The 20,479-nt window shown below is 53.6% G+C and overlaps 2 protein-coding genes across 2 annotated transcripts in view; one reads left to right on the forward strand and one right to left on the reverse strand.

Annotated features, from left to right (window-relative positions):
- Nucleotides 1-430: 430 nt before the first annotated feature.
- On the reverse strand, nt 431-2,197 carry LOC116474179 (uncharacterized protein TMEM132E-DT-like). The gene is given in 3 exon segments (XM_032162644.2): nt 431-490; nt 492-522; nt 1,785-2,197. Coding segments are annotated over 3 exon segments (504 nt in total).
- A 1,234-nt stretch (nt 2,198-3,431) lies between these two features.
- Nucleotides 3,432-20,479, forward strand: part of TMEM132E (transmembrane protein 132E) — a 58,597-nt gene continuing 41,549 nt past the window's right edge. Inside the window, exon 1 of the mRNA XM_032162963.2 lies at nt 3,432-4,068. Within this exon, the coding sequence (XP_032018854.1) occupies nt 4,002-4,068 (67 nt within the window). The 5' untranslated portion in view covers nt 3,432-4,001. The remainder of the gene's footprint in view (nt 4,069-20,479) is intronic.

Below are 20,479 nucleotides of genomic sequence, written 5' to 3' on the forward strand. Positions count from 1 at the left end.
GATTGGAATAGCTGAAACAACTGGCTGTCTACCTTGTGCCAACTGCCTTCTCTCTGAGCAGTAGGATTTACACTGCTGAGAATGACAGGTCCATGGAGCACTAGAGGTTGGAGTCGTATTTTATTCTCCAGGTGGGCTATCAGCTGCCCTTCACTTCCCTGAGGCAAGGAGGAGGAAAATCTGGCATTTGGAGAGTCAGAGGATCATCAGCCCATGGACTTGGCAGAAGGCTTCAATCCAGGAAGGGTAGATCCATATCGGAGGTACAGGAAGAACTTGGGGCTGAAACTGTATTCTCTAAAGATAGCAGGCTGCTCACTCATCCTTTCCAACCACAGGCCTCAGTCTTTTCCATAAGATGAGCAAAGTGCATGATGCCAAATCACACCACAATTGCAAGCAATTAGAAGCTTAGTGTCTGCCTTCCGTTCTAGAAAGTAAGTTCCATGAGGACAAGAGCTAGTTTTGTCTTGCTCACTGTTGTACCTATAAATGCCTGTGATGTTGGAGATATGCACCGTACTACCGTGAAAGGGAGGGACAGAGACAGGGAGGAAGGGAGGGAGGAAGGAGGAGAAACTGAATCGCAAAGGAAGGTCACATAAGAGCTATGGGATGGGGTGAGATGGGGGTGCAGAGAGAAGAATTCGATGTCTGAGTCCCTGCCCACCCTGACCAGAACACTGTGCTATTTCCACAGACGGCTGGGAGAGATGTGACATTGCTGCCCCTCAGACCCTAGCGTCAACTGGGAACATTTGAGGAGAAAGGAAATTTGATCCACAACATAGGGTAAGGTGTGTCTTGGACTCAGAAAAGCACCTTGTCTCTTCCCTCTGGCCATGCTCAGGCTCCATGACCCTTCTGATGGGGTGCTGGGCAGGGATGGAGGGCCCTCCCTGCTTCCTTCCTCCTCTTCCTGAAGCCCTCCCCTGCCTTAGGAGGTGGATCTTTCCCCCTTTCTCCCCCGCACAGAGCCTGATTGCTAGCTTGCTTCTCAGTGGGTTGGTGAATAAGCCATTGGGTGACATTAATTGCCATCAGGCATTAGGGGCCTAATGACAATCATCTTCTTTGACGACTCCAGCACCTTCTATCCCCAGGGCCTCCAAGAGCTGGCCAGCTCTCCTCAGGCTGCACCTCCCCCCAGCTCCAGACAGATGTGGGGGTGGGGGAAGGGCCAGAGCAGCCCTCTACAGGCCCCAGTACCAAGCGAGGCAGCAACAGCCAGCAGCCAGGAAGGAGGAAGCCTTCCAGGAAAAATGCAAGCACATTTTCCAAAAACAAAATGTCACTGTCCTGGATGAAAGGAAACTCCCAGGGTCAAGAGGGCTAGCATGGAGTCAGGCAGATGGAAGGCACGGTTTGAGCGCCCCAGCTGGCTTTGCTCTGACCTGGCCCCACACTCTCATTCCAGTTGAGTGCTGAGGTATGGAAGGGTGACCCTCAAGATCCATATCCTCCCCAGTAGGGATATATCCATGGGATTGAAGACCCTGTCCGTCCAGAGTAGGGTGGGATTGAAATTCACCCTCTGAGGATTGGAGCTGATACCCAATGAAGCTATAAAATCATTGTCATGGATCTGATGCCTGGTTGACAGATGAGGGGTGAAGGTTGACTTGTCGGGTCTGATCTAGGTTGCACTCTAATGGAAAGGGCCTGATGGTGGGAACAGATATCACTCCAGCCACCCCTACCCCTAGTCAGCAGGTGCCTGGGTGAGTATGCAAGAGGGGCAGTTCCTCACCCCCACCTCATGCCTCTTTAAAGGCTTGCTAAACAACCTGTAGGAACGCACTGTCCCCTTCTCTTCTCCGTCTTCCTTCCCCAGCAGCGAAATAAATAGGTTTCCCACAGCTGCGCCCCGGACCCATCCCGCACGAAGCTGAGCCCCAGAGCCCCCGCGGCCCGAGAGGAGCTGGGCACAGCAGCGAGGCTGATACCCGGCCAGTGCCCAGCGAACTCTGGGGATGGGGGTAGGGTGCCCCCTACCCGCGCCTCTGGGAGAGCGGCTGCAAAACACCTCCGGCGGCCGGTGGGGAGCGTGCATCCTTTGAAAAGGGACATCGGCGACTGCGGTGGCGTCTACCCTGGAGAAACGCATCTGGGGGAGGTGAAGGCCCCTCCCGCCGTAGCTGGCCGGCCCCATTCGGGTCCCAGCGCTAGCCGGCGTTGGGAAGGAAAAATCAAACATAAAATAGGGGCGAGCGGAATCGCGAGGCCGGCCCTTGGCCCCAGTCTCATTAAGGAGCCGCGCGCGCCCCCAGGCTGGGAATGCGGAATGGACACGTGGACAGAGAAGGGGGAGCTAGGAGTGGGGGGAGTCTCCGTGGCGCGCGAGCTGTGGGCCGCGCGCTGCGGGGCCACGTGACCACGGGGAATCTGGGAGGGGTGGGAGGGAGCGCGCCAAGCTCGGCGCCCGCTTCTGCCCGGGTGGGCGCTGAATCCTGGACGGAGAAGGAGGGCGGGCGAGCGCGAGTGTGTGTGTCTCTCTCGAGTCATTTACGGCGGAGCAGCCGGCGCGAGCGCCGAGGAGGCGGCGACGGCGGCGGCGGCTGCTTCGTGCAACTGTGGCTCCCCCCACCTCCTCTTCCTTTTTGCTCCTCGATTCTTCTTCTCCCCCCACACACGTCCATGGGGAGCCGGCTCCCCTGCCAGCACCTCATCTCCTCTCGGCCCCGTAGACACCAGCTGCCGCTTCCCTGAACGCAGGCTGCGCGGGTGCCGGCTGCCCTGGCCCCTGGCGCCGCGCCCGCGTCTCACCGCCTGCAGCCCGGACTGGCGCGGCGATCCGCTCTCCCAAACTGACTAGGAGGGAGCGGGAGCCGATGCCCGGCAGCACCGAGACAGCGGGCAAACGGGCGTCCGGGGACAGGGCGGGGGCGTCGAGGCGGAGGCGTCGAAGACTCTGAACCCCAGAAAAGTTCAAGGTTTGTGCAGGTTCCCCCAGGGAAGGCGAGGAGCGAGGCAGGGCAGCGCGCCCCTCGGCTGAGACAGCGACACCTGAGAGGAGAGCGGGGTGGCCTGGAGCTGCCGCGAGCTGCAGAAGCCCCTTCTGCATCTTACAGCGTTTATGGTCATCAAGCTTGAGTCGACGTCCTGGGCAGGAAGGGCTCGGGGCAGGGCGCATTAGCCGGCTTTCTCGCTCCCTGGCTTCTCCAAGCCCCATCTACATGGAGCGGCCCGTTCTGGCCGCGCCACTCTTGCCCCAGCCGCCGAGCGGCTACCTGGGCAGGAGGCGCTGACCCGGCCTATGTGGAGCCTGGGCCCTGATCCAGACTGGAGAAAGCGCGCTGGAGCCGAGGAGCGAGGCTTGCGAGGGGACAAACATCTGGCCGCCCGCCTCGGGCATCCGGTCTGGGCGTCGCCTAGGGTGGTGGCGACCCGCGTCGCTAGTCTCAGCACCGCACGGAAACTTTTCCTTCTCCAGATGGATTAAAGTTGTCTGGATTTTCTCTTTCTTTGAGAAAGACAGCATTCATTTGCACCTGACCTGGGATTTTTATGCTGGGCTGCTGCAGGGGCTTGGAGGAAGAAAGCGGCGCTATCCATGTGCGGTTACTACCGAAACCGAGGAAACTGGGGCTTGCGCTGGAAGTCTGCACCCTCGAGTGAGTTCGGATTCGAGCTGGGCCGTGGGGCCGGGAGATTCAGCACTGGGCTCTAGGTAGCCCCTGGGACGCCCGCGGCCACCGGGCTCGGGACTGCACGTGCGGCTCCCCCCGCGCCTTGCAGATCCTGCAGGGGGCACCAGCTGGGGGAGGTGGAGGCTCCTCCCGCCCGGAGCTGCGCCCCCACCGGCTCCGAGGGTGTAGCCGCCAGCGCCTGGGACGCCCCCTCCCCGCAAAGTGTCCCCGAATTGCACTCTCTGGCCCCGGAGCAGCATCTGAGACAGCCGGGCGCCACGGCAGCCCTGAGTTGGATGTGACCAAGCCCAGCCTGGGGCCAAGTCGTCGTCGACTGTTGCCCTCTCGGACCCTCCCGCCCCCGCCTCGGCCATGGCCCCGGGGATGTCGGGCCGCGGCGGCGCCGCCCTGCTCTGCCTCTCAGCGCTGCTCGCCCACGGTAAGTGTCGCGGCGCGGACTCGGGGTGAGGATGCGGCAGGCGCCGCTGGAGGGGGTACGGGGAAGACTGGGGAGAGGAACACCCACACCCCCTGGACTCGCAGCCGCCACTCCGGGTTTGGCGTCTCTGGCTGCAGCTCGAGTTACCGCCAGCCCCCGAGCCCTCCGGCGAGCTCAGCTGAGGGGACCGAGCTCGGCGCCAGAAAAGGGTGGGGGGAGGGTGTCGCTCCAGTCCTCTCCTGGTTATAAAGAAGGGTTCCAACCCGAAGGGCTGGGGGCGTGTCCGCCCACGGAAATCTAGAGGGATCCGAGGGATCCTCTGGATCGCGTCCAGGCCGCCCCCCGCCCCCGTCTCCCCCTGTGGCCGGCCGGGCTGGGGGCTGTTGGGATCCGCCGGGATCGCATCTTTCCCCGCCCCGGGCGCGAAGGCCGGTGCGGGGCCGCAGCGCCCGTCGCCTCGCTTCCTGCGGCGGTCCTCGGGAAGGGAAGTGGACTGACTCCGGGCCGGGGAGACGCCGCAGCTCGCACGCCCTCGGTCCTGTGAGCTGCATCTAAATGGCCGACTTAGGCGAACCTGGAGGACGGGGGTCTGGGCAACGGCACAGGCCGGGGCCGCGGGCCGCGCGCGGAGGGAGCGGGCTCCGCGCTCTCGCGTTCTGCAATCTGTTGCGTCTGCTCCCCAGGCTCGCCTCGGGCTCCGCGGTAATGGGGGTGGGAGAAGGAGGGATTGGGGCTGGCGCGCTTTGGCGGTGGGACAGCGGGCATACGGGTGGGGGGCAGCGGGTTTTTGAACAGCCCCCAAGATTGGGAACTCAGACCAGACGGAAGGAGGCTGCAGCGGGCCTTCCGCAAGCTGGAGACGCTCCAGGAGGCGAGGGGCACAGACCGAGGTGGGAGGGAGAGAGCTCCGAAAGGAGAGTGAAGAAGCGGGGCCCTCTGCTCCCTCCCAGTGTGAAACCAGCCGACCTGGGATACATTTTCTCAACCAGCAAGGCGTGGCGGGGTTGGGGGACGGGGGTGTTTCGATGCTCCACGCTCAGGGGGAGAGCCTCAGGCAGGATGGAGGGCGCTTAGATGGAGGGGGCAGTGGGCTCTCCGCATTGGTGGAGCGCCCTCGATGTGCCGGGCTCAGCTCTTGCCCAGATCTGCCCAGTCCCTAAGAGCCTGCTCAAGCTCGGCAGGAGTGTGCCCAAGGTCTCTAACCAGCGGCCCCTTTCACCCTGACCAAAGTGCATTCTCAAGGTTGAGAGAATAAGAAAAGGAAGGGGCTCTCGGAATCGTAGGGTCCTGGGGCTAGGAGGGGGGGCGGGGAGCAGGCAGACCTCCCTCTATGGGTGGCTTAGTTATTCCCGGCCGAGGTGACTCCAGGGGGGTTGTTCTGCGTTCAGTTCACCAGAGACAGCTAACCTCAGTTCTCAGAGCAGCGTGCCAGCAGGGGGCGAGGGTGAGGTGGGGGGAAGTGGGAGCATAGCGGGGAACCAGAAATCTCTAGGCTCTGTGTGCAGCACTGAGAATGAAGGTTGGGGAGAGGGAGGTCGGCTGCCTGTCTGCGCACTGGAGCTGCATGGGCTGCGCTTGTGACCTAGCACTGGCCGGCAGGGAGTTTCCCTGCCCAGTAAGAGGAAGCCCAGAAACCCAGGCCTGAGTCTAGGTGGGTTCTTCCCCTCTTCTTACATCTTGCTGTCGGAGTTCCCTTCCCAAAGCCCAACCATGGTGTCACCTCAAACGCTGGTGATGGGCAACTTAAACTCTGTCATTAGGGCCCCTCTGCCCACGTTCCCGATCCCTGAACCTGAAATTAAAGATCCCTTTCCCTTCCTCAGCTGCCAGAATCCTGCCTGCTCCTAAGACGCAGTTCCAGCTGGGCCTTAGCCTCCTGGCTGCCTTCCCTTGGTCTTGCCCTTGGCCTCCTTTTTTCCTTAGGCACCAGTGCCCTCTCTGTGCCCCAGTAGTCCTGGACTGGTGGAGGCAGAGCCATGGGCTTATTCCCTGTCTCTCCACACAGCCAGTGCCTAACACAGTGACAGCACACATAGGGCAGAGGGCTTGGCTGCCTGAGCAGAAAGAAGGTATTTGAGTAGGTAGGGTCCGAAACGCCCTACTGAGCGGACATTTCCCCTCCTGACTATCTGGCTCCCTTTCCAAGCTCCTTCCCTGAGTCCTGAACTCTCTTCTCTATCCCATGTCTCAGTCTCCCCTGCCTCAGAGAAGGGTGCCAGCAGACACTTAAAACTTGGGGGATCCCCCAGATGGGTAAGGCCAGTATGATAGAAATCCCCCCACAGTAAACCCCATCTCCCCTGGGCCGCCCTCCTCCTCCAGGGCTGCCTGACACTTACCTAGCCACCCCTTCCCTCTGTTAAGAATAGGGTCCAGGGACTTAGTCTCCCTTTAAGCTGACTCTTGGTTGGGGTTCCTGGGCTTTCCTAAAGTGCTGGGAGACAGAGGGACACTTGCAGTTTTCTGTGCCTGGCAGGCAATTGAGGTCACAGGGTTCTGACCACACAGCCAGACTGGCAGCCAAGTAGCCTGGGTTTCAGTCTGACTCTGGCGCCGCCAGGCAGGGTGACCTTGGGCTGCCTCCCTCACATTCCCCATCTTCCACAGGCAGCATGGTCTCTGGCCTTTCTCTCCCCTTCCCAGTTTCTGCCAGGACTCCTGGACAGAGACCATGTGTGAATGGAGCCCCACTACCTTTTCAGGGCCCAGTTCAGCCCATGAGATAGGCAGAGTGGTGTGTTTGGGCGCCTCTACACTGTTCCCAGTCTCCAGGCTTCTTCCAGGGAACATCTGTGAAGGCCACTTTCTTGTATCTAATATTTGGGGAGACTCCCAGCCCCACTGTTAGTTGGAATAGGAGTTTAGGGGTCAGCGTGGTGGATAAATCTGTTAGAGGGCTGATTATGTCAGCTCCCTACTCAGGAACCATTACTGGTTCCCCACAGCCTCTAGGATCAAGGGTACACTACTCATTGCCCTGGCATCCAAAGCCCTTTATGATCTTGTCCCAATCCACATCTTCACTTCCAAGATACTGGCCTCTCGCCATCCTCCATGTGCCCTATGAGGTATTGCTTTTCTCACTTTCCTGCCTTTCTGCTTTTGCACCAGCCAGTCCCTCCATCTGGAATACTTTGCCTCCGGAAATTCTTACTTAACCTTCAAAGCTGAGTTCAAATGTCGCCTCCTCCAGGGAGCCTCCCTAGATTACCACCTAGCTTCTCACCAGCAGTCCCCATACCCCGATAGAAATAAATGAACTTTTTCCATGACTTCTTTGGTACTTCATGCTACCTTTCTAGCACTTCTTCCTGATAGGCTGCTGTGTGAGGGGTATACATGGGCATGCTTACCTGTGCAATCCTCCTGATCCTCACATTCTTGCATTTAAGGCAGGAGCCATGTCTTCTATGTGTTGGCATGGCTCTCCAGTGTTTGACACATAGCAGGTGCTCAGAAGAAATGGATGGGGTAGGAGGACAACTCTGTATTGAGGGACCCTCCCAGCATCACTTAAAAAGGGAGCTCTGGGGTAGAGGGCAGAAGAGGGGCAGGGGAGGAGACAGGCAGAGATATCACAAAGAGAGTAAGAGGATGGAGCAGGCCCATGCCATGACCCTTGAGTGGGCACATACAAGACCCACGTGTCTCCGGTGACATGTGATGACATGGTCTCACAGGATACAAATGTAGTGTCCAGGGTCATTCTGAATACATGATCTCAAAACATGTGTCCTCACCTCCAGGATCCCCAGCCCAGCAACCTTGAGTTTCTCCTGCAGATTTGTGTCCCATCCCCCGATCACCCAAGCCCTGAGCCCTTTTGGAGATGCAGGAGGAACGCAGCAGGACAGGGTAAGCACCAGCCCCTGGGAGACCCCCTTATTGCCAGGCATAAGGGATGATGCTTGCTTCCCCTCTCCCACACCCATCTTTCTTCTGGCCACATGCAGCCGTATTCACAACACAGCCTTGTTAATGTTTAAGACCAGTAGGTGGGGATGTGTTATAAACTTGATAGCAGAAAATGAGCTTTATTGGAATCCATTCTGAGGATGGCTGGTGCTTTGCTGTGGGAGATAAGGCCACTGTGGAATATCAGAGCTGGACTTGGGTGTCTCCTAGGCCCTTGCTGGGGGCCTACCTGGAACTGATAGACCCTGGACTTGAGATTGGTAGCGAGTGCAGGTGATGCTGCAGAAACTGAAACCCTGAGAGGCACCAACTCCCACCACGGGGGTCTGGCCCACCTACCTGGGGCAGGGGAGTGTCCATTGGGGGTAGGGTCTCACCTTGTTGCCCTGCACATAATGATGTCCAAAACACTGAAAGAGGAACCACAAAATCCAACCTCATGTGGATGAGGAAATGAACACACAGGGAAGGGACTGGCCAAGGTCACTCTGCAAGTTTGTTCTGGAATCAGAACAAGCACCAGAGCCCAAATGGGGCTCCTGGCTTAGCTGTCTGTCCCAGACTCCTCAACAGATTCCACCACCTCTACTATCCCCTCTCTGCAGCTTCTTCCAATGATGAGCTTCTAGCCTCAAGCCAGCCTCTGGTTGCAAGCAGTCATGATAATCAATCACTAGTAGCATTCATTAATAAACCTTACCAAGTGCTATGAAAGAAATGTGAGGGGTTCCAGACCTGATCCCCAGCTCTTTCAGTAGCTCAAAGTCCAACTGGGGGGAATGAGACAAAGGTCCAAAGTCTTGAAATTCAAAGCAGTTTGAAATCACACAATCCTCAGGATACAGGATATCTGGGTTCAAACCTTGACTTTGTCATCAGTTTGCTGTGGATGATGCCACAGGAATTTCACCTACTTCTCTGGGTCTTGTTTTCTTGCTCTCCCAAATGAGAGGGGGTGGGGCCCTCCAAGCCCCTTTCCAACTCTTTTGTTTTGTGATGGAGAAGCCCCTTCTTACCTCCCTAATCTTTCTCTGTCCAAGCACACGCCTCTCTCCCCTGATTCCTGCAGCCGATGCTAACAAGTGGAATAATCGTATTCTTCCTCCCCAGGGTCTTCCTTACTTCTTCCTTGCCCATGCTCAACACAGAATATTAATAAGAGATTAATGAACCAGTTGTGTGTGTTTGTGTTTTTAGGAACATAAATTTCTTTAAAAATTTTCCTTCTCTTCCTTTTTAAATGAAAAGTAGGCCTTCTTATCACCAATTCAGCTGGCTCTGCCATACTCCAGCAGTCCCCAAGGATGGGACAGTGTATCACAGAGCACCAACACTCAGCTAGCTACTGCATGGGTCTCTGGGGGACAAATGGACTGCCCAGAGAAAGTGTGGGACTCAGACAAGTGAGGCCAGTGTTGCAACAAGTGGGGACAAGCAAGCCATTAGAGTGGTCTCAGCACCCACAGTCTGAGTCCAGGCACCGTTATGCACCAGGCACACTTTCTGCTGTCCCATTTGACCCTTTCAGCTCCCCACCACCACCACTTCCCACCCACTCTCTGCCATACACACTTCCATCCCAGGCCTTGCTGGCTAGCAGACAACCCAGCAAGATGAAGTGGAAAATGGAAGCAGTTACCTAGATAATTCAATGCTTGTTGCACAAATGAATGAGTGCAAGGATGAATAATTCAATGCAAAAAAAAAAGGGAAGTAGAAAAGATAATTGAAGAAAATCTCTTTTTGCCTAAATTATCTAGGACATTACCTGCCCTCAAAAAGTTCTGCTTTTTATCAAACTGCAATCCTTCCTGCTGCATTCGCACCCACACTTTTTTTGGCCTGTGAGAATGAGCGACTGGTTATTCTCTTCTCTTATATGACTTTTTTTTGTTCAGTTCAGACTGATGGCAGAGGGCAGGATGTGTGCTTGCTGGCAGAATTTCTCAGATTTTCTGTTTCCCTGGGCCTATCTTTCACGACCACTGGAGCTGGAGAATGAGGTTACCAGGATGGATAGGATGACTCTTAAAATGGTCCAGGTTCTCAGCAGTATCTCCATCCAAGAATTCCCAGAACTGAACATCAGACCCCACGGGGCCCTGGCCCTGAGAGAACAGGCAGCTAGGATACCCCACCCTTACTCCTAAACCCCTCCCCAGGAACACAGCCCTGGAGCTGGCCAACCCTTAAACAGAATTAGTCACAGTCACAGAGTGGCAACCTCTCTCTTTTTCTGAAGAAGAAAAGCGGTGGCAGTTGGGGGTGGGGAATGGTTCTTGCACTTGGGGAGCACCCAGTATAACAAGGGAGGCAAATTTCCATCTTCAGAGAGGCCCCAATAAGATGAGGGAGGCACAGTTCCAGATCTCAGGGGTAGCGTTTATTCTTTGCATGGTGAGGGTCTGATAGTGACTGATGACCACTTTGCCCAGAGACTGAGGACCCCACAACCTTCTCAGCCCCTCCTGGTCTCTCCTTCCCTACCTCAGCCCCCAGGGTTTTGGGGGAGCCTGGATCTGGTCCAGAAGCCAGTGTATTTTTAGAAGCTTGGTACAGGTGATGCAGCAGCCTTGTCATGGTGGAAGAATGGTGTTGGTGGGAGGTAGGAGTGCAGGTGCACACTCATGTGCACACCCACTCAGTCACGGCCACACACTGCTAAGCTTGAGCATTCTAACACTTCTCCAGTTCAGATCCATGGTGGCTTTGTTTGTCACAGTGGCTGCTATGTGAAGGCAGCACTGTGATCCCCTTTTTATGCAAGGCAAAGCTGAGGCTCAACAGAGTCCTGGCCACACTGGCTTTTGAAGTCAGGTTTTCTGACCCTGCCTTCGGAGGTCTTCTTGCCATACCTCTCTGTCTCCTGCCAACAGAATCAGCACAGATGCAGGCAGCCAGCCATGCAGGCCCATATACCTGAGTGAGTCCTGCCGGGTGCTGTCAGGGCCCACTGACCCTCCAGTTTCCTCTGAGCCTTTCTCTTCCCTTGCCCTCCAGGCTTCTTTCAGTCCCTCGAATAAGTCATGCTCTTTTGCATGTCACAGTCTTTGTGCATGCTGTTCCGTCTGACCAGAACACTCTTCCACTCCACTGCCTACTCAGCTTTCAGGGCAGAGCATATCCACCACTTCTTCCTGGAAGCCCATCCCTATTCTAAGAACAAGGACCCACTACCCACTGCAACTCATTGCAGATTTGCCGTGGTTTTAATTCTGCAATGCCCGGCTTCCTGCTGGCCAGAAGCTCAAATAGACCTGGACCATGTGTGATCTCTTCCCTGCCTCTGTATTCCCAGAGTCTGTCTGGCAGGTGATGTCTGGAATAAACTAGGCAACCGATGACTTGTCAAATGAATCAATGAATGAATCATTGTGCACATACAGGCACACAGAGACATTGTCACTCAACAAGTATTCAGTTAGTGCTTACTACGTGCCAAGCACTGTTCTAGGCATTTGGTTGTAGTCAGCGCACACAACAAAAATCCCTGCATTCATGGTAGCTATGTTTGTCAGAGGAGGGATGCACAATATACATTCTTATGTATATTGTGGGTGGGGAAGGCAGACAGTAAATAATAAATACATTGAATAAATGAATTATATATGTTCAAAGGCAACAAGTGGTTTTTGTTGTTTCGTTGTTGTTGTTTTTCTGAGACGGAGTCTCGCTCTGTCACCCAGGCTGGAGTGCAGTGGTGCCATCTCGGCTCACTGCAACCACTGTCTCCTGGGTTCAAGTGATTCTCCTGCCTCAGCCTCCCGAGTAGCTGAGACTGCAGGTGTGCACCACCACACCTGGCTAATTTTTGTGTTTTTGGTAGAGACGAGGTTTCACCATGTTGGCCAGGCTGGTCTCGAACTCCTGACTTCAGGTGATCCACCCACCTTGGCCTCCCAAAGTGCTGGGATTACAGGCAAGTGCTATTTTTTTTTTTTTAAGGCAGGGAAGTAGGGTAAGGGGAATTGGGAAATCTAAGGTGGGTGTGTGGGTCATGGGAGGGATGCGTAGCATTAATACCAATGATCAGTTGATAGAATGTCCTTCGGCAAAGACGTTAAGGAGGTGAGAGAGAAACTAAGTGAATATCTGAGAGCCTTCGGGGCGGAGGGACCAGCCAGGATAAGAGCCCTAGGGGGAGTGGGCTTGACCATTCAGAGAACAGCGAGGAGGCCAGTGGGGCAGAGCACCCAGACAGACCAGGAGGGAGGGGAAAGGGCCGGGGTGCCCTTGTAGGAGCAGTGACTGGTAGGCTGAGGGAAATAGGGAGCTGTCATGATGGAGGCCACAAGCCGGCTGTTCTCATCTGCCCAGGGCACGTGGGATGCTAAGCAACCTTCAGTGTATTTCGCAGATTTGGATTTTCTTACTAATTACCTACCTTTACAAAAAATCAGTTCAAGAGCAGGCATTACATGCACTTGTTTGGCCTGTCTGATCTTACACCACTCTGATTTGGGGAGTGCGATAGTGGCAGGTGTGGGGGTCCTTGTGTTCAGGGACGGCGAAGTCAACTTCTTCTGAGTCCCTGAGCACCCCGCAATGGCCCTGGATTACCTGTTGCTCTGACCTCACTGCCTGTTGCGGTTCTATGTCTGCAAATGCCTTATTTGGTGGTCCCTCCACCCACTACCGGAGCCCTGCCACCGCACGATGGCTGCAGCCCACACCTCCTAGCCAAGGAGGTGACCTGCCCCAGGATGACCACATTGTCCCCTGCCCTGTCTCTACTGGGGAGAGGCTGGCTTATGGGGTCTTTGTCCAAAAGCAAGGAACTATTGGATTGGAAATAGGAAAAATGGCCATTTTCTCAGCTGCCAACACAGCAGAGAAATGATCTCAATTTTCTATGGCTATACTCGGCAGGATAAAAACTGCCATCAGCCAGCCCCGTCCATGAGAGGTCTGAAATGCTGTGGGAGGTGGTGGGGCGAGAGGCAAAGGTACTGGCATGGTGCAGAGGGCTGGGCTCCGTCCGGGGGCATTGCCAGCCCTCCTGCCTGGGAAGTTCACCCCCACCTCCAGCCACCACTGACCACACACCTGTGTCTGAGCAGTTATTGAACTAGCTAGTTATTTCAATGGTCACTTATAAACTGAGCACCTGCTATGAGCCACACCCTGTGCTGGACACCAGGAATCTCCCCCCCTCCCCCCGACCGCTCGGAGCTGCCTGTGGACTCTATTCTCTCAGCTTGGTCCCAACACTTGCAGCTTTCCTCCTCCACTCTCACCCTTTCCCTATACTCAGCTCTAAAACCAACCTGTCTGCTGTCCTCACTTCCACATCTGCACAGATTGTAATAAAATGCAGAGTCATAGACATGTTGCAAAGGATACAGAGCATTGTGGAGGAAGAGGGAGAAATCTCATAACTGTTAGAAGGATCTGGGGAGGCTTCATGGAAGAAGTGCCACTTTAGGAGCCCTTGACTAAGTTCAAGAATTCTACTTCTGAAGACTAATCAGCCAGCATCTACTGTTTGTCTAATACCATGGATAAGATAAAAACACAGGGCAAAAATGGTCACTGGCCAGCTAACTCTCAGAGTCTTGGGGGGAGAGAGCCAAAATGCCTGTGAGGAAATAGCAAGATACAATGCTAAATTCAGGGTATGTAATTGGTAACTCTTTACCTGGGTGATCTTTAAAGACTCCTCAGAACATGGAGTGCTGGGGAGCTGTACAGAGTTATGGAGTGAGGGAGTGACATCATCAAAGCAGGGTTCTCAATAATTACTTGGTCAGGGAACAATTGGCAGATTGGAGCAATGCTAAAGGAAGTGTTGGCAGCATCTGATCTGAGAGATGGGGTCTTGGGATGGGAAATGAGCACTAGAAGTCATCCGAGGCACCACCCCACGGCAAAGAGCTCACCGTTAGAACCAGAGGGATGCATCTGAGTGTGAGTGCTGACTCTGCCGCTTACCAGCAGCCTGACAGGTTTCCCCTCCTTGGTTTCCACCTCTGTAAGACCGGATGGCAAATTGAAGGTGAGGAGCCCGCAGCACGAAGGCTCAGTACGTGGAAGTGTCTTTATTATTTTAGCAGCCAACGCCTGGAGAGCAGAAGGAACATGCCTGTGACTTCACAGCCAGTTCTGACCCCTTGGGGTACAGGAACATCCTTATGGTCTAGTCAGGAGTTCTGAAGAATATGGCCAAGTAGGAGAATCTAGAGAGAGATGGGATCTCCCTCACTATTTTTTTTTTTTTTTTTTTTGAAAGACAAGGTCTTGCTCTGTCACCCAGGCTGGAGTGTAGTAGTATGATCACAGCTGGCTGCAGACTCAACTTCCTGGGCTCAAGCAATCCTCCCACCTCCACATTCCCAAGTAGCTGGGACTACAGGCACATGCCATCATACCTGGCTAACTTTTAAGTTTTTTCTCTCCCTGGGGTCTTGCAAATACATCGTTGCCCAGTCTGGCCTCGAACTTCTAGCCTCAAGTGATACTCTGGCCTTGGCCTCCCAAAGTGTTGGGACTATGGGCATGAGCCACCACATCCAGGCTCCCTCACTATTTTTAATGGAGAGCCTCCCTCCTCATTCCTCATCCAACAGTCAGCCAGCGGCTGAAGGAGCGGATCCACACAGGTGTCACTGTCAGCATTTGGGCCCCAGGAAGGTCTTAGGAGCCAGTCATGTCAGAGAATCATGGTGGGTCTTCAAGTCACACAAATGTAGGTTGAAATGGTGTGGGCTGCCTGCCCTGCTGCAGCGTAGCTGAGTGACCCTGGAGCACTTGCTGACATCTCTCTGAGCCCCTCCTCCCCAACCTGCACTGGGAGTAATATCCTCTCTCAGGCTGGGCTGCCGCATGAATGAGATCCTGCGGTGTGTTTAGAAGTATCCAGAACAAATGCTACGTGCCTGCTGGAGGGGCTCAGTAAACTGGGGTCTTTCCATCCTTTCTTGCCTAGAGCCAGGACTTACTGCTGGGAAGCATGTTTAAGACAGTGCCAAAGACTTCCCGGAGAGCTGTTTTCTGGTGGTTGGGTTTTTTATTTTGTTTGGGATTTTTTTTTTAACCCTTGATGCCTCTAAGCAAGATGCTGCTTGTTTTAAAAACAGCAGTGGCCAGCTGCTGGCCCCCACCCTTCCTCCCTCCCCACTTTCCTCCCCAGGAAAGCAGTCACAGGCATCGCCCCATGTTCCCAGTGCTTCTGCAGCCCAGCCGGGGTGGAGGAGGCATTCCTGGGTCCAGCAGCTGGCCCCCATCACAATGCTAAAGTTGTACCCAGCTGGCAAGCCCACTGCTTCCTGAAATTTGCATCCTCCCTATGGTGGCCCCTAAGGTGGGTATAAAGTCTGTCTACACACTGCCAGGACAGCACTGCCATTGCCAGATAGCAGGTCTGGGGTTATAGGGAGTTTCTGACAAGGAATACAGGCCTCCCTAATCTGCAGCCTGAAGGTGTATGGGGAAAGATACAGGCTTGAACCCTGAAGATCCTGGAGCAGGAGCCTCCTAGTCCACTCCTAGCAGGATGGCCAGGTGACCATAGACATATTACTCTTTAGTTTCAGTTTCTTTACGTGCAAACAATAAGAAGAAAAACCTACCCATCTTGCAGGGTCGTTGGGGATGGGGCCACTGCAGTTATGCACTCTGCCTGACACTGTCAGTGCTCGCTCAGTAAATGGTTGCCATAATGATTATTTCATAATGGTATCATTGGCATCAAGGAACCCTTAGGAGTCACCTCAGACAAACCTGATCCACCCAGAGGGTCCCCCACCTCCCCACATTCCCACCTCTGGTGTTGCTCTTTCCACCACCATTCTCTCAGCCAACTGCATGCTCTGTGGTAAACCCTTCCTCCCAGTGGAATTTTGTTTTCTTGTCTTTGAAACAGAGGTTGCTGAGCAGCGTCGGCACTGTCCAATACAAATATAACACCAGCCACGTATCTCACTTAATCTTGTCTAGTTGTCACATGAGAAAAAGCGAAAAAAAACAGGTGAATTAATTTTAATAGTATGTTTTAACCAATATGCCCAAACAATTGTCATTTCAACATGTAATCAGGGCCAGGCGTGGTGGCTCATGTCTGTAATCCTAGCACTTTGGGAAGCTGAGGCCAGAGGATCCCTTGAGACCAGGAGTTCGAGACCACCCTGAGCAACAAAATAAAACCCCGTCTCTACATTAAAAAAAAAAAATACATTATACTGAAACAATCAAAAATAAAATAAAAGCATGTAATCAGTATAAAAATTATGAATGAGATACTTTGTTCTTTTCTTTTGTATTAAATCTTCAAAATCCCTTGTGCGTTCTGCCTTGCCAGCAGCATATCTTCATGCTGACTAGCCACATTTTAGTTGCTCCACAGCCACACGTGGTGAGCGGCCACCCAACAGGACAGTACAGGGCTGGATGCTGCCCACGGGCTTATCCATACCCAGTTCTCCTATTGGAGGTATTTTCAGGGCCCCGGAGTCAGTGCTCTGGGACTGATGAGCTGAGCCCACTCACCTCCTGCTGTCCTTCTTGGAAATCCCCTGCCCAGCTCAGTGCCTGCTCAGCCCTTTCTCAGCTCTGGCATGATTTGTGCTGGAGATGATGACTCCCATCCATTCAGAGGCAGCAGCTTCCAGGGCCAGGGTAGGCAGCTCCCAGCTGCCTCCTAAGGCCACTTTCCCTTCCACTCTGCCAGGAGATCCTGTAAACCACAAGTCAAATCACCACCCTACTGCTCAGAACCACCTCACTGAGAGTGACAGCCAAAGTCCTCACGGTAGCTCACACCACCAGCATGATCTGTCCCTTTTCCCGACACTACTTCTTTGACCCAATCTTCCCCTTCACCTGCTCAGCTCCGGTCATGCTGGCTTCTTTTCTGTCCCTGACATGCCAGGCACAGAGCCTCAAGGACTTGGCTGGCCCTTGCTGCCCCTCAAATAAACACAATTCCCCCCTCTTACCTCCTACCTCTTTCAGGTCCCTCCCTGGTCCCCCTCTATCTAAAGCAGCCCTGCCCATTTTCACTCTGTCCCCTGACCCTACTCTGCTTCCCTTCACCTGACATATGACATGGTTATGTGTCCCATTGGAATGGAAGCCCTTGAGAGCAGAGGCCATCTCTGTTTTGTTCACTGTTGTATCCCCAACCCCTGGGGCCTGGCACAGAGATGCTCAGTAATGATCTGTGGGATGAATGAATGAACCTGGGAGCTACTCCTTCCCACCCGCTAACCCTTTCCACCCAAGGAGTCACTAGGAAGACAGACTGGGTGACATGATTGGCAGTAACCAGAGAGAGAAAATATATTCCTTCATTCACTCATTAACACGTTCATCTGCCATATCCCAGCTGTGTGGTCTTGGAAATATTGCTTAAATTCTTGGTGGCTCCGTTTCCACATTTATAAAATGGGATAATAAGAGTGCCTTTCTCATAGAGTTGCTGTAATGAATAAATGAGTTAATGCATGTAAAGTGCTTGGACCAGCGCCTGGCTTGTAGGAAGTGCTCAAATAGACACTCGCTATTGTTTCATTCAGCACATTTTTGTTTGTTTGTTTTTTGTTTGTTTGTTTTGTATTTTAGAGACAGGGTCTTGATCTGGCATGATCATAGCTCACTGCAGCCTCGAACTCTTGGGCTCAAGTGATCCTCCTGCCTCAGCCTCCCGAGTAGTAGCTAGGACTACAGGTGCATGCCACCATGCCCAGCTAATTGGTTTCTTGGGGTTTTAGTTTTGGAGATGGAATTCTAATGATGTTACCCAAGCTGGTCTTGAGCTTCTGGCTTCAAGTGGTCCACTCACCTCAGTTTCCCAAAATGCTGGGGTTACAGGTGTGAGCATGTTTTTGAACGCCTACTGCACACCCAGCACTGTGACAAACACCAGGCATGCAGAGATGAAGACATAGTGGCTGGCTGATATGAGACAAGGATGCAGATAATTTCAGTGCAGTGTGATCAATGCCAGGGTGCTGGAGGAGCAGGGACTGGCCTACCCGGACTTTGGAAAGGGCCAGGTATGGCTTCCTGTCATTCCGTAGGAACCACTGCCAAAATCGATGTGAACTGGTGAGTTGAGCTCCAGCAGGGTCATGGAGTAACATTTCATCCAGAGCTTTGCCCGTTCAGCCACTGCAGTGTGGTGAACAGAGCACAGCCTAGGAGTTAGGAACCTCAGCTCTGACAGCAACCTGATAGGAGTCACTTTTGTTCCCTAAACTTCAGTCTTCTTACCTGTAAGGTGGTCTGTAATGAACAGTGCCCACCTCTCAGATCATAAGAATTCAATGAGCTGATGGGTGTAAAGTACCAGCATGTGCCTGGATGCTCAATAAACAGCAGAGATACTCTGATTATCCTCATTCTTGGTACCAGCCAATGGGAAGACCTCCTTATAGGGTGCCCTGCATACAGCTGGCACTAGATCCGTGTGTGTGGACCTGCACTGAGAGCCTGTGTGTACTCCGAATTCCTCTCTGGACTCTGGCACAGAGGGCTTCACGATGAGGTGTGATCTTTAAAGTCAAAGAAACATGGGACAAGGGCTGGCAGGGAGATTCAGGCTCCTCTCACCTGGAACCATTTCTGTTTTAAAGATGGGAAAACCGAAGTCCAGAGAGGTGAGGAGTTATAAAGCCAGGGTTAAGACCCGTGTGCCTGACTCCCAGGACAGTGGGCTCCTTCTCATGTCTTCTTTGGTTGCACATGAGGGTATTGACAGGGGCAGCAATGCCAACAATTGCTGAAGGAAGTTGGTTGGTCACAGCTGTGGGTACCCTCACCTCTGGCTTCCCCAGGGACTATATCTGGGGAGGCGCCTCAGTAGGCCTGGTATTTACATTGAGTAACCAGATTCCATCTCCAATAATCACATCACAAACAGCATGAAATCTGAACCATGGGGAAGGCTTTGCTAAATGTGTAACTGGTTTTCTTATTTTTCCCTCCATTCCCCTCCCTCGGACCCCAGCCCCTCTCTCCCTCTCACGTCTCTCTGTCACACACACACACACACACACACGACTTGCATTCCCCAGGCAACCGGTGCAGGCCTCTGATTCCAGCCCAGTGAAGGCCATCTTTAGAAGAGAGATTTCCCCTGTCTGGGGTGTGGGCAAGACGAATTGGTATTTGAAGATCAGGTGCTTGCTCCTTGAAGTTCACCACTGTTCCCCACCATGACCAAGGAGTGTGGAGCCCTTGGCTGTTTAAAAATAGCTAAACATCTTATACCATGTAAGCCTCATCCATGAAATTGGCAATCATGATTCCCATTATATGGATGAGGAAACTGAGGCTTAGAGTATGGAAGGGACTGCCAGGTCACAGAGACAGAATTAGCAGGGCAGGACTTTAGCTCAGGAGACAGTGTCCTCTACTCTCCCTGGGCCCTAATCCTCTAGGCCTCCAGCCCCTAGTGTCATAGAGGATGTGTCACACCCATTCAGCTTGGTCCCAGTGCCATCAAATTTACCTGTGCAGGTGCCCCAGTCACAAAAAAGGGAAACGGAGGCATGGAATGGCTGACTCATTCCTGGCAGTTGCTTTTCTCCTCACGTGTCTCAGCCCTTGGTCCATCATTTGCTTCCTTTTCCTTAGTCCCTGGCTATTCCCAAGGGGTCTCCCAGCCCTGATGTGTGGGACAGAACCCTGCAGCTCCTCCTCGGAATCCAGATTTTCCTCCACATCTCTGCAAAGCTGATCAGCATGAAACCATCCCTAGGCTTTGCCTTTAAAACTCTTCATCTTTTCTCTTCTCCCTAAACGGCCCCTAAATGATTTCTGTAAATTGCTCTAAGTAGCTCAAAAAAAAAAAAAAAAAAAAAGGAAGAAAGAAATAATAATAACTCAGCGACTGACTGCCTGACCGGAATGTCGATGGCTCTCCTCCTGCCTGGCTTCACCTCCCAGCTCCTTCCCACCGAGCATCCAGACACACAGCCCCTCTGCTCCAAAGCTAGGAAGGGGGAGCTATGCCTCAGCCTGAGCCCTGCCTCCTCCCTCAGGCAGGAGGCTGCCCAAGTCAGGGCTGCAGCCACCATATCAGACAGGGAGCTCCTCAGGACAGCAGTATCCTCCCCTTCCCTTCCCCTACCACCGCCAGACTGGGGACTTTCCCAGGGGAGACCTGCACTTCCCTCATCAGTCTGGGGACTCCTCCAGAGAAGACTGCCTCCTTCTCAGACTAGAGGTTTCCCCAGGAGAGGGTGTGCCTGCCCCAACAGACAGGGGATTCCCTCGGGGCAGAGCTCCAGGGGCACTCAGAAGCCCCTCTGAGTCTAATTTTCCTTGTTCTGCATCCAGCTCCTTTATAGAGCCTCATTTATTTTAACCCAGGTTAGAAATCTAGGTCCTGATTCCTAGGAAAAAGATCTTAGGATCTTTTTCATTGATTCAGTCAACTATTCATTCATTCATTCCATTCTACAAAGGTTTCCTGAACACCTACTGTGTGCCAGATGCTGGCTGGCCTGTGTCCTTCTGCAGATGTGGTCCCTTTGAGGAGATCCTGTGGCCAGAG

This window comes from Hylobates moloch, unplaced genomic scaffold (assembly GCF_009828535.3).
Source record: "Hylobates moloch isolate HMO894 unplaced genomic scaffold, HMol_V3 SCAFFOLD_10, whole genome shotgun sequence".
NCBI lineage: Eukaryota > Metazoa > Chordata > Mammalia > Primates > Hylobatidae > Hylobates > Hylobates moloch.